The sequence below is a fragment of the Enhydra lutris genome, unplaced genomic scaffold (assembly GCF_002288905.1).
Source record: "Enhydra lutris kenyoni isolate GAN:26980312 unplaced genomic scaffold, ASM228890v2 scaffoldscaffold10, whole genome shotgun sequence".
NCBI lineage: Eukaryota > Metazoa > Chordata > Mammalia > Carnivora > Mustelidae > Enhydra > Enhydra lutris.
The window spans coordinates 6,880,080-6,893,302 of NW_019154094.1; the positions used below are offsets into that span (position 1 = coordinate 6,880,080).

General features: G+C 50.7%; 1 protein-coding gene and 1 long non-coding RNA gene across 4 annotated transcripts; one reads left to right on the forward strand and one right to left on the reverse strand.

Annotated features, from left to right (window-relative positions):
* Positions 1–822: 822 nt before the first annotated feature.
* Positions 823–9,290, reverse strand: LOC111144173 (coiled-coil domain containing 51). Of its 2 annotated transcripts, none has more exons than XM_022498357.1 (5): positions 9,247–9,290; positions 4,732–4,854; positions 3,467–3,786; positions 2,283–2,447; positions 823–1,805 (listed from the first exon to the last, which is right to left on the reverse strand). In XM_022498357.1, exons 3-5 carry the CDS (start codon positions 3,776–3,778, stop codon positions 1,050–1,052), a joined length of 1,233 nt encoding a protein of 410 aa, XP_022354065.1. In that variant the 5' UTR covers positions 3,779–3,786; positions 4,732–4,854; positions 9,247–9,290; the 3' UTR covers positions 823–1,049. The 2 variants fall into 2 exon arrangements, with proteins under 2 accessions (XP_022354065.1, XP_022354064.1); XM_022498356.1 differs by lacking the exon at positions 9,247–9,290 and adding an exon at positions 6,719–6,769.
* Positions 9,291–9,348: 58 nt separating this feature from the next.
* On the forward strand, positions 9,349–11,647 carry LOC111144174. 2 transcript variants are annotated; one of them, XR_002640366.1, is made up of 4 exons: positions 9,349–9,481; positions 9,563–9,618; positions 9,701–9,788; positions 11,435–11,647. It is a non-coding gene; the product is annotated as an uncharacterized LOC111144174 (long non-coding RNA). The 2 variants fall into 2 exon arrangements; XR_002640367.1 differs by having other exon boundaries at positions 9,416–9,481; positions 9,705–9,788.
* Positions 11,648–13,223: the final 1,576 nt, after the last annotated feature.

The following is a 13,223-nucleotide window of genomic DNA, read 5'->3' on the forward strand; positions in this document are numbered from 1 at the left end:
CACCCGCTCAGGCTCAGAAAGGAGTGGCTTTTCCGGACCTGCAGGGAGGACAGAGTATTTCCTGGCTGTTCCTGTTTACTCAAGGACACACAAGGCCATCCATGGACACAAGGCCATCCATGGCTGTTTAGCCCAGGAGGTCAAAGTTTGCTTTTCTCTGAAAAGGGACTGGCCAGGGGTTTCCAGGCAGTCCACCCACCACCCAACCCAGCCCCATGCCCCCCACTGCACCTCCTAACTCTGGGAGGCGCCTCCCCATCTTTGTCATTTAGTTCATGCTGATGGGGTAAGCTCTGCCTGTGTATAGGCAGTCCATAGGCTGTGTATGGGAGGACATCTAGCAGCACACTGGGCTGCCCAAAGCTCTCTCTGCACAGGGACCCAGACTGGCTACCAATCTCTAATTATGTCCCCATCAATATTTATCAACCATTCCCCTGATCCCTACCCCCCTCCTTCTGATCGTCCCTCCAGTGTTAGAACCAGAAGGTTCTCCCCACCCCTGCAGAGAAAGTAATCCAGAAACGGCAGAAACCACGGTCAGCAGTGAGTGTACCAGATTCCACTCACTGGAACCCCCCAGGCTATCTGACACAGGAAGGTCAGGCCAGCAGAGGCCAGGCCAGGCAATCCAAAACAAACAACCAGGCCTCAAGGGTAATTACATCCAATATGGTCCTGAAGTGAGGACGAGACCAAAAGGAGGTGAGAGAGGAACTAAACGGGGCGGGGGGGGGGGGGTACCGTAATTCCAGGCCCAACCCTCGAATCCCAAATCTGTCTTGAACAAGAAAAACTCTGTCTGATGTAAGCTGCTTTAAGTAACACAAACCCAAAGACATTTTAATTGGACATTAGCATAGAGTTTTGATAATTAACATAAGGGAGCATTTTCTAGAAAGCAAAGTATGCCCGCTGGTCAGCCACACAGATGGTGCTCAGCCTCAGGGTGAGGCTGCGTGCACCCCAAAGGCTCACTTCATTGTTGGGATTCTCTAAATCCACAGCCACACCTATCCCCTCAGGGCCTCTGGAGGAGGGTCCAGGGGCTAGCTGGCCCTGAACAGCATGTAGAGCACAGGCAGCGCGGCCACAAATGTCACAGAGGTGATCAGTGTGCTGTAGATGGTGTTCCTGTTGACCTGGGCTTCTAACCTCTGCTCCATGCCCGAGAGTGCCAGGATCATGTTCCCCTGCTCCAGCAAGGAGCCAGGCAGAGCCCCATCTGCTGGCTCCACCAGGCCTGGATGCACTGCAGCCTTTGCAAGCTGAACCACCTCAGCCGTCTGGCTGAACGTCTTTTCCAAGCCATCAAGCCGCTCTCGTAAACCCTCTAGACAGGAACGGACCTGCCTGGAATGGCTGAGCTGCTCTTTCAAGGCAGCTGAAAGGACATCCGTGTCTCTGTCTCGGGTGGGGGAAGTACCTGCCTGGGCCCCAGGGCTCTGCCCGGGCCCAGCTCGTACCAGACCCCTTAGGTCTACCATGAGGTCGTGGAGGTCCCTCTGCTGGAGGGAGTAGCTGGATGCCTGTTCTCGGATGGCCTCCTGGAGGCTCAGAGGCCCCTTCTGTGCCTCTAAGAGCAAGGCCTTCAGCTCCTGTAGCCGCACCCGATTCACATAGGTGGAGCCAGCCACGCCAATCAGGGCCCCCAGGACTGACCCAATGAGGGACCAGTTCTTGGTTCTCTCAGCTCGAGTGCGCTCCTTCTCGTGACTTTCCCGCACAGCGGCAGAGAAGAGGGAGAACTTCTCTCGCTCTGAGTCTTCGGCACGCAGATAGGTTGCACGAAGCCTCTTCTCCTCCTGCAGAAGCAAAAGCTGTGTTACACAGCAGCAAGGGGGCCCTGCAGCAGTAGCCACGAGCAGACGCTCCTGGGGCCCAGCCTCAGCCCAGCACAGACCCCGTGCTCCGTAAACCCGCTGGGTGACCGAAGGCAGAGTAAACCCAGTCGGGACAGGGAGCAAAGCAATGGCGGGTGGTCAAGATGAGCCATACTACCTTCTAACCCAGCAGTGCTACGTCTACAGAATGTCCTCTCTGGGCCAGTCCCTCCTCCACGGTGCTCCCTCCGTGGGACCCAGATTATACTGCCCTGGACTGCTAACTCTAGGACGAAGTCGGTGGATAGGGTCCAGAAGCCTGGGGCTCAGTGAGGAGGTTTACCTCCTTACCAGACCTCTGACCACAGGCTAGTGAGTGTTCCCACCTTGCCCCTCCGTGACCTGCCAAGCCAGGGTCCCTGCCCAGCAAGGAGGGGCTGCCTCCCAAGCCGCCTGTACCTGCAGCATCCTGTGCTCCAGCGTAGCCAGCTCTAGGTACTGGTTATCCTCTCTGGAGACACGGTCCAAGCGGTCCCTCACCTCCTTCAGCTTGGCCTGGTGAACTTCCAAGTCTTCCCGAGCCTCTCGGACAAGCCCTCGCGCCACCATGAACACTTTCTCTGCCTGCAGGGGGAACGACGGAGGCCATGTGCGCTTCCCTCCATACCCACACAGGCTTAGCTCCGTGCCCTACAAGGCTGTGGCTGAGGTGAGTGGGGGTGTCGGTGCGAAAGGGTGGAAAGGAGTCCCTCAGACATAAAATCCTGGCTCACCCAGCGGTCCTCAAAGTGCAGCCCCGGGGCCATACCCATCAGATTCTGCAGATTTATCCGTTCAAGTAGAAATGATGTGCTCTTGAGAAACTGGGAAATAAGGAACACTACACACAAAATCCAGTTAACTCTAGTCTGATGCAAACCACAAAGAGGCGGAACCCAAGTTCCTGAGCTGCTCCACGTATGTTATCTTAGCTGTATCTCACAACAAGGCCACCAGAGGCAGGGCCGTGACCTCCATGTCTCCATGTTATACACCCAGAAACGCCAGCTCAGCAAGGTCACGACCTCCAAGGGGAGAGACAGTAGGGTGCCTCAAAACCTCCCACCAACCCCATATTCTTGCCTCTTCACTAGCCTGGTATGCACTAGGCAGGAGCAGGAACAGAAGTGACAGAAGGCGTTTCCATTGCCACCAAGGGCTTCACAGCCACAGGCAGGTCTTTCCAGCTCAGCGTATGATGCTGCCCTGGCCCTGGGCCTGCATCTTCACCGGGGCTGTTCTAATTCCACACAGGGCTTTGAGGACACCGTAACGTCCTCACCAACCCCGAAGACACCACGTGGGAAGTGTCCTCTGGCCTAACACAATGGATGTCAATGGCCGGGGACTGACCGGTACACAGAAACCCGTTTTTGGGCTAGGTGAACATGGTTACAGAGAGAGCTCCACCCCAGGTGGAGCTATCAAACCCAGGTGTCACGTGAGACATGAGTCAAATCCCTCTATGAATAGTATTCGTTCAAGAAAAGGCAAATGGGGCACGGCTTCCCAGGACCATGTGGCTGGTGATGATCTGGCAGAAGCCTCAGGCCACATTTCCCGAGTCAGAAGGCAGGGCCCAGCACCCCAACTTCCCTCCTCACCTCGGTCACGTTTCCCTGGGCCTCTCGAACCTCATTGAGTCCGACAAACTCTTCATATCTGTCCCACCAAGTCGTGGCAGTGGAGGACGCTCGCTGACGAATGTTGTGCCCCAGGGCTCTTCCTAGGGCTGTGAGGCGGTGGTACAGCCCCAGGGCCACCTCCTCAGGTCCTTTCTCTCTGGGCTGGCGAGGGCCTGGGCTGCAGAGAGTCCTGGTCATAAAGAGGTCCCTTCTAAGGAGGCCTCTCCGCACCAGCACGCGGCGCACACCCATGACGTGCCCAGTGGTAAACGCGGTGCTGCGCCCTGTCATCAGGAGATCTGTGGTGGGGGGATGACAGCAGATCAGCTTACAGCTGAGAAAGGCTGGGCCTGAGTCAGACTGTAGGGCCCAGGGGCAGTTCTGAACAAATATCAGTAGAGGAGTCCAAACTGAGCGTTACTCCGTTGTGCCGGGTGACTGCAGCCACTATAGCCGCAGATGCTCCCAGATAACTCAGGGGAGAACAGGGCGGGGAAGACGATATTTAGGAGATCATGCCTTCCACCTCCCTCCGCAAAGCCACCAGACACTCCCATTCCACCCGCCTTCCCCACATCCCCCAGGTCTCTGTTGCGACTCAGATGAGAAGCCTGGTGCCCGGTTGTCTGATAATGTCAAAGCAAATTCTCAAACCTGAGCTGTGCCCATGCTGACAAAACCCCACAGAGGAGGGGCGCCTGGGTGGCTCAGTGGGTTAACGCCTCTGCCTTCGGCTCAGGTCATGATCTCAGGGTCCTGGGATCGAGCCCCGCATCGGGCTCTCTGCTCAGCAGGGAGCCTGCTTCCCCCTCTCTCTATGCCTGCCTCTCTGCCTACTTGTGATCTCTGTCTGTCAAATAAATAAATAAAATCTTTAAAAAAAAAAAAAAACCCACAGAGGTTCATAAAGACTCCCGGGGAAACTGTGGAACTGAGGGGGGTTCCAGGGAAAGATTTCCGTAAAAGGCCATCAAAACCAACGGTCCAGACACCGAGGGCGGCCACAGCCCTGGGGAAGCAGAGTTTTGCTCTATGTTCGAGAACATAGGTTGTTCATATCCCAAGGCAGAAAACTCCCTCCTCGGCAGTCCTCTGAAAAGGTAATTCCAGGAGAAAAAGTAAACAAAACAAAACGCCCAGATCTCTTTACAGAGGAGAGCTTTTCTTAGGTTCACATGAGCCCTTCTCCTATGTGCTCTGAGCCTAGGCTGTCCAGGCTCCCAGCTCCATGTCACAATCCTCACCTTCCGTAAGCTTTCTCCCGCCTCTCCAACCTCAGTCATGCTCTACAGGTTAGGTTTCTTTAATCTTTCTCTTTTCAACCTTGCTTTGATGCGTGGGCCCCAATGACACCCACTTCTTGTTACCTAAAGAGCACAGGGAAATTCCCATTACCCAGTCAGTCCTTGCCTAAGCCCAAGAGCAGCGAGGACCCTGAGGACCCCAAGAGAGGCCAGGTGACCACTGCTCCCGGCACACCTGGCCAGCGCCTCCCCCGCCAACCCCAGCCCTCAAGTACTGACTCTGGCTGTAAGAGTGACACCTAGTGGCCAAACAACCAGGCCAGAGAGAAAAGCAGTGGGAGCTGTGGACAGGAAGACTGAAGAAGCTCCAGGGATGAAGAAAGTGGCTTCTGGATGTAATGGAGACCAGCCCACAGCATCCCAGCCTCCTCCCTCTTGTGCTGTGCTTGGAGAAGCTCAGGCCCTCTAGAAAACAAAGTTGCTTGAGTAGGGATATGCCTCCTGCCCAAAGCGGGTCTGAGCTAAGAGCCACAGAAGGGGACATTCCTGTGACACTGCTTCCAAGCTGGTGCCGCCCCCGGACCCCGGACCCCATCCCTAAGGCCCGAGAAAGCACACAACATCCATGACCCAGGGGTTGAGCTAGCCTGGGAGGCCTCAAGGCCAGCACCCACTGCACTGAGCTGTGACCCCACAATTCTGTGGGTGGACTCCAGAGCAAAGCAAAGCACACAGACTTGCAGCACCACCAAGCACAGCCCCGTCCTTTTCAGCAACTCACCAGAAAGGTGTCCACCTCAGCTGTCACTACTTCCTCTGCCCCCATTCTATCCTGATCCCATTCTACCTCAAGGTTACTCCCTGCCCCTCCAACCCTGCAAAATTTCTGCCTTGCCAGATTCAGCAAGCACTTCCCAGATTTCTTCTCCAAACCTCTGCAGCTTTCAACACCCTGTCTTTTTGAAGTCACTACCCCTCTCAGCTTCCTCCAACCTTCTCAGCCTCCTTTCTCAGCTCCTCCTCTACCAGCCACCCACTCCTGGAAGCCAGGAGGGTCACCCAACCCTGGCAGCGATGACAGCTACGTCCTTCTGTCTGTCCTGGCTTCCTCCCTGCTGCTCAGAGCCATTCCTCACAACCTGAGGCTCTGTTAATTCATCATTGCATATCCTCGGTTCAAACCCCCCTGCACCCCCGACAGCTCCCATCTCAGTTGCCATGAACACCAGTCCCGCCAGTGGGCAACAAGCCCCGCTCCTCTTGACCGTCATCCCCTTCCTCCTCTCTGCCCCTGACCTCTGCTACAGGCACCCAAACACGCGAAACCCAACCCTGCTGCTTCCTCCTCAGCTCCAGGTGGCTCACCCTGACTTCTAGGTCTTGGCTCAGGTATCACCTCATGGCAAAGCCTTCCTTGACCATTCCCTCCTGGGCCACCAGGTTTATCTGTCTCCATCAGACACATATTTGCCTTCTTCACATGTTGCCAAGCCCCTCGCTACAACATAAGCTTGGTCACAGCAGAGACATTGCTGTGTGAGGAAAGGACTCAAGTTTTTTCTCTGTTCCAGTCCCTCCTCTCACCCACCCAGCCTCTCCCCACTCAAACATCTCACAGGCCCTCAGTCAACACAGGTAAGGTGTCCCTGCCAGAGGGGGCAAAGTGGAGAGGTACTTGGGGTCATCTAAAACCTAAAAGGCAGCCGGTGTAGTTGGAAGACAGCAGAGGAAAGGAGAGTGGGCAGAGGAGAGGCTGAAGAGGTAAACAGAGGCCATATTAACAAGGGTCTTGAGGGGCAAGTTCAGAACCTTGCCCCTCCAAATCAATTTTCCAATTCTACCCAGGTGACCGTCTCCTACCAACTGCCCATCCTACAAACCTCCATCACCCGTACCTCCTCCTCACGTGCAGCTGATGGCTTGCTTCATTTTTCACTAAGAAAATACTTAAAAATTGGAAGACAACTTCTCTAAATTCCTACCATACCTTCCCACCTGCCAGTGTCTGTCCAGTTTCCACCTTCTCTCTTGCTCTTCGGGATGAAGAATTCATGCTCTAGGAAGAACAAGCTGTGCCCCAGGTCCCGTGCACCCTCCCCAGCTGACACTACTCACTAACTGATCAGACATCCTTCCAGCAATAGCCCCACTTCTCTGCCCCTCTGTACAGCCAAACTCCTTGATGGATTGTCAGCACTTGCTCTCTCCAGTTCCTCTTCTCCCATCCTCTCTGAAAACCCTCTCTGATGCAGCCCTCGAAACCACCATGCCACTGGAAATGCTCTTGTCCAGGTCACTTCCACATTACTAAATCCAGGGATCAGATCTCAATCCTCCTCTTACTTGGCCTATCAGCAGCCCGGGATTCATGCCACCTTCCTCCTCTTTGAAATACCTTCTACACTCGGCCCCACTCATCTCCTGAACCTCTCCACATAGAGTGCTGCAGGGCAGGGTCCTCAGACTCCTCTCTCATCCAGTCCCATGGCTTTAAAAGCCATCTACTAGAATGTTATAAAATTAATTATAGTGATGGTTGAACAACACTGTGAATACACTAAAACCACTGAACTGTACACATTAAATAAGTGAATTGTATGGTATGTAAGTTGTATCTCAATAAAACTATTACTTTTTTTTAAAGATTTTTATTTATTTATTTGGCAGAGAGATCACAAGTAGGCAGAGAGGCAGGCAGAGAGAGAGGGGGAAGCAGGCTCCCCGCTGAGCAGAGAGCCTGATGCAGGGCTTGATCCCAGGACACTGAGACCATGATCTGAGCTGAAGGCAGAGGCTTAACCCACTGAGCCATCCAGGTGCCCCAACTATTACTTTTTAAAAAAGTAATCTCTATACCCAACATGGGGGTCAAACTCATGACTTCAAGATTAAGACTCACACATTCCACTGACTGAGCCAGACAAGTGCCCCCACCTTTCCCTGCTGCCAAAACCATTACTTTAAAAAACTATCAACTATTCTCTGATTTTCCCAGCCCAGACCTCTCCCGTAGATTCCAGGCTCGTTTACCTAGCTGCTTAATCCACATCCCTGCTTAGAAGATTGGGGATCTTAACTTCCCTTTCCAACTTGCCTTTTCCACAGCCTTCTCCAACTTCGTTGATGGAAACTTCAAGTCGAAATCAGACCAAAATCCTCAAATCACCTGACATCCTTCTCTCCCACCTCATATCCAATTCATTGGCAGATGCTACTTCTTTCTAAAAACAAAATCCCTCCTCCTCTTATCCTTGCCACTGCTACCACCTTGTCCTAGTGACTAAGAATGTCTCCCTGCTTCTACTCTAGCCCCTACAGTCTATGGTGAACAAAGCAGTCAGTAGTCCTTTCAAAACACAACCCAGGCGCCTGGGTGGCTCAGTGGGTTAAAGCCTCTGCCTTCGGCTCAGGTCATGATCTCAGCATCCTGGGACCGAGCCCTGCATCAGGCTCTCTGCTCAGTGGGGAGCCTGCTTCCTTCTGCCTACTTGTGATCTCTGTCTGTCAAATAAATAAATAAAATCTTTAAAAAAAAAAACAAAACACACAACCCAAACCATGTCTCTCTCTGCTCAAACTTTCCAATGGTTCCTCATCTCTCTTAATGTAAAAGTCAAAATTCTTTCCATGGTCTCCAGGGAATCCACTTCCTGGCTCTCAATCTTCTCACTCTCCTCCAATCATATGGACCTTACTCCCCCCAGCTTTATTGCATATAAATGATATATAGCACTGTGTAAGTTTAAGATACACACGTTATGACTCAATACACTTGATAGATATATATATATATTGCTAAACGTGTACCACAATAAAGTTAGCTAGCACACCCTTCAGGTAATTATCACGCATGGACTTTCTTGGTGTTGCTGGAACACACTAGGCCATCCCCACAGCAGGATCTTCACATCAGCGGCTTGCTATCTGCACTGTTTGCTCCGTTCTCTTTTCCAAGTCCTGCTCAGATGTCACTGCCATGCCCTCCCATCCCAGCAGCTAGCCACTTTGCCTGCTTTATTTTTCTCCATGCACGTATGTACATGACCTGCGATATGTGTTTCACTTATTTACTTTGCTTAAGGTCTGTCTCACACACCAGAACGTCAGCTCTGCCAGGGTAGGCATTGTTTTGTTCACTGCTGCATCCTCAGTGCCTATAATACTATCTGCATATAGTACATACTCAACAAAAAAGCACTAAATGAATAAACAGAATTTGCAAAAAGTCATAAGCCGGCTCTATTATAAAATCCAAACTCCTTCCGGTGGTTTCCAAAACTTTACGACCAATGATCTAGCCCCCGCCCACATTTCTGTCACCTCCCTTCTATCTCTCTCCACCCATGCGTCCTTTCCTCGGTTCCAGAAACTCGCGGACCTTCACGGCCTCAGCACGCGCCCTTCGTTCTACCCCCAATGCTTTCCCCCTGCACGGTCCCAGGCCTAGCACCTTCCGGTTAAGCACCCCTCCTGGCTTCCGGACCCTCCCCCGGCAAGCCAACCCCCACCTCGTACCTGGCGACCCAACGCGGGAACTGTAACCCAAACAGAGCTCCCGCCACTCAGTAGATCTCTGACCCTTTAATGCCCGCCCCCAGAGTTGCTTCCGGCAGCGGGAGGGCAGCTTCCTGACTAGGAGCCAATCAGAGGGCTCGCGTAGAAGTAGAGGCGCCGGGGGTGGGAAGGGGAGCTCCGCTTCCGGTGGCAGGGTCTGGGGAAGGGGCGGCAGGCGCCATGTCCGGCCGCGAAGGTGAGTGTGCGGGGCGGTGGCAGGGCAGAGAGGGACAGGGCCCGGTGGGGACTGTACTGAGCATGTTTGTGTCGCCCACAGGTGGCAAGAAGAAGCCCCTGAAGCAACCCAAGAAACAGGCCAAGGAGATGGACGAGGTGAGGGCGAGCGCGGAGGCGTGGGCGGGTGCGGAGGGACTGGGAAATTTGCCTGGCGTGAACCCTGTCTCCCTCTCCCTAGGAAGATAAGGCATTCAAGCAGAAACAGAAGGAGGAGCAGAAGAAACTCGAGGAGCTAAAAGCGAAGGCCGCGGGGAAGGGTCCCCTGGGTAAGTGAGGGCCGAGTAAAGTGAGCTCAAGCCCGGCTAACGCTCTGAGCATCAATCAGCCTGGTCCATTTCCTGCCTCATTGGTGAGGTCCTCGCGTCCGCTACGGCGGACCGACCCCGCTAGGCTTCGATTCGCAGCAGCGGGAAGGGGAGGGAGCCAGACCAGCTTTGGAAATGAAATCCCTTTTCTTCCAGGCAGTCTGGTCTGTCTTTGGGGAATCTGCAGAAATGGAAATACCGAAATTAATGTACCTTAGACACAAAGTCGTAGAGTTGAATTTCCAAATATTGTCCGCTATTTCTTGCTCCAAATTCGTATTACACTGTTTTTGCTTAAAACATTTCTTGACTTCATCGCTCATATTGTTAATTCTAGTAAATTCTTTTACATCTTGAGTCTTCACTTACGGGTGCGCCTAAACATAGAGCCCAGCCTCCTTAATGTATTATTGTGCTATATGCTCTTTTAATCTAATCCCCCACTCACCATTCTGCCTCTTTTCATTATGTAGAAAGAATTACTTACATATCAAAAGATTTTTCAAGCCCAACAGCCCGAATACTTTTCTGTGCTTCTAAGATGCTGTTTACATTCATCAAACTAGTGAACAGTTTCTTCCATAGTTATTTGTGCCCTATGGGACCACTCAGCCACCCCGTGCGCCGGTGGAGGCTAGAATGGTGGGAGTGTTGTCCAGGGCTTTACAAGGCTTCTATCCCAGTGGATTTGGTTTGATTAACAGTGCTGAGATTCTAGGTATTATGATTCCCTTTTGGATCGTGAGGTATTTTGTACTTTCCTTTAATCTGTGATTGTGTATAGGGATGATGTCAGTCTTTAGTGAAATCCTATACTACTTGTTTTTCAATGAAGCTCTCATTTTTTAAAGGTTCATTTTGTCAGATATTTAGGATCTTCATTACTGTGTTAGGCATATTTAATTTTGTAACTATTTTTTAAGTTATTTATGTGTGCCAAATAGTCAAATGTAAATTGAATAAAATAAAGATACTGAGTAAACCACACCCCAGGATCATAATGTAGTAGTGTGTGATGTGGCAGTTGAGAATGTGGACTTGGGGTGGAATCTTGGATTTGTTGTAGGTCAGCTATATCTTTGAACAACACCTCCCTGAGATTTCATTATCTGGGAAGTGGGTTGATGGGGGATGGGGATTAAATGAGCCAGTGTGTGAAATATGTAATAGTGTAGATCGAGGCCAGTGCACAGCCATTATTTGTGCCCCTGCCTCATCCTCATTCAAGTATTACCCCACATAGACTGTTGGTAAAGCCCTGTGCATGCTTGTATCAAAAAGAATGTCCGGGGCGCCTGGGTGGCTCAGTGGGTTAAGCCGCTGCCTTCGGCTCAGGTCATGATCTCAGGGTCCTGGGATCAAGCCCCGCATTGGCTCCTTGCTCAGTGGGGAGGGAGCCTGCTTCTCTCTCTGCCTCTGCCTGCCTCTCTGCCTGCTTGTGCTCTCTTTCTGTCAAATAAATAAATAAAATCTTTAAAAAAAAAAAAAAAAAAAGAATGTCTGGCACAAGAGCTGAGCCTTTCTAGGATCCCTATCAGACCCCCGGCACTTCTACCATAAGGAGTATATTTTTCCTTAGCTGAGACTTTTTTTTTTTCCTTTTGCAGCCACAGGTGGAATTAAGAAATCTGGCAAAAAGTAAGCTGTTCTTGTGCCCGAGGCAATGATGATCCTTAATTCCATTCCTGTTTAAACATATGGATTCCCTGTCATAGCATCTGTTGCTACCTATAGCTGGAATGAAGTGTTGTCTTAGATCCTGTTGTACATTTAAGAATAAACTTTTGTAAAAAAATAAAATAATCGTACAGTGGCTCATATTCTCTATTTTTTGTCACTCAGTCATTTCTGTGTTAGTTTTGAGGTCAGAGTGAACCTAGCCGGGAATCCTGCCAACGTGTGCTCTTCAGTCTTGGTTCTATCCTGAACTCCATGTCACCTGGAATTAAACCAATGCATTTGAAACGGTTATTGTTTTTGTATCATTGTATGCCCGATGGAATATATTACATGAGGTTAATGAACGAATTTATACTTTGGGGAGGAAAAAAGTTCTCTTTCTATGAGGACATCCATGTTGCCATTTGTTGTAATGGAATTATTCATCTTTCATGTCAGGTGTCCACTAAATGCATGCTGCACGTGTACCAGAGGGCAATTCCTGTTGTTAAGGAACTTCTCTGTTACGGAAGAGGAGCAACATTCATACATACAATATGCATTATAAAGGGAATAAAACAGGAAAGGAGAAAGATTTCTGAAAGTTCCTAAGAACCTAGCTCACTCTGAAGCCTCCAGGTCTGCATTTACACTAGGGCTTCAGAAAGGTCATTCCTAGGTTCCCATGCCTTAAACCCCACATTTGACCCATCAGCCAAATTAAATATGGTCTCTGCATACCTCCTCCAGTATCACCCCCCCCCACCCCATTCTGACCTAAAATCCCTCACCTGGGTTATTGCAGTCACATCCACATTTGTCTTCCTGCCTCCTACCCTTTCTCCCCTACAGTTTAACCTTCATTCAGGCTGCAGAGTGTCCCTGCTAAACCACAAAGTTACACTTTGTCTCTTCTTGGCTCAGAACTCAGTGGCTTCTTAGGGCAAAATCGAGTCCCCACAATGACCAGTTAGGCATCTGGCTGACACTCCCTACCTTCTGATACCATTCATCCCCTGATCATCTTGAGCCACAATGGTCTACATTATAAGCAAGCTGACTCACTGTTCTTACCAACTCTTCCTTCTGCCTGTCACTTGTATATACTGGAGACTGCCTCTCTTCCTTTAGAGAATTCAAACATCACAGTAGTGAGCTTTTCCCTTACCACTGTCTATAAAGGGGTGGTCCCAGTTGTCTGTTACCTTTATTTTTTTCTCTTTATATTTGTTGATGATCACCTTTGACTCCAGGAGGAGTAAACTGGAGGAGGCAGAGGCTAAATGCATATATATTGGAACAATTCAGTGGCACAAGTCTGGATTCCCCTCCAGGCTCTTGATATCACTGGAAATTATGCTAATAATGCTCATCTTTCTCTAATCGCCTGTTTTCAAGAAGGGCTCTAGAACTTGTCAGATTTTGCTAAGTCAAAACTGGAAAAGGTTTTTTAATAGATTGAAGCCTGTTTTATGACTAAGGTACTTGACATTAATAAGGGGGGGGGGTCCCTCCTTGGTCCGCTTCTGGAAAGTTGCACAGCCAGCACACTCTGGACTTCTGGCATTCCCTGTAGGGCTGAGAACAACCCCCAAGATCCAGCACAACACCACACTGCTGCCTACTATTCTGTTTGGTGGAACCTAATCCTTCCTGACAAAAGAAGGACGATCCTTTCTTCACAAGACGAGAGACCTGCCATAATTAAGACAAGTGTTCAACATTTGGGCCTACTGA

Excerpts from the sequence above, each read along its gene's own strand:
- LOC111144173 (XM_022498357.1), bottom strand. The coding sequence starts at position 3,778 with ATGACAGGGCGCAGCACCGCGTTTACCACTGGGCACGTCATGGGTGTG. Across the intron at positions 2,448-3,466 it reads CCCAGGGAAACGTGACCGAG|GCAGAGAAAGTGTTCATGGT; the intron begins GTGAGGAGGGAA and ends TTCCCCCTGCAG. Across the intron at positions 1,806-2,282 it reads TGGAGCACAGGATGCTGCAG|GAGGAGAAGAGGCTTCGTGC; the intron begins GTACAGGCGGCT and ends TTGCTTCTGCAG.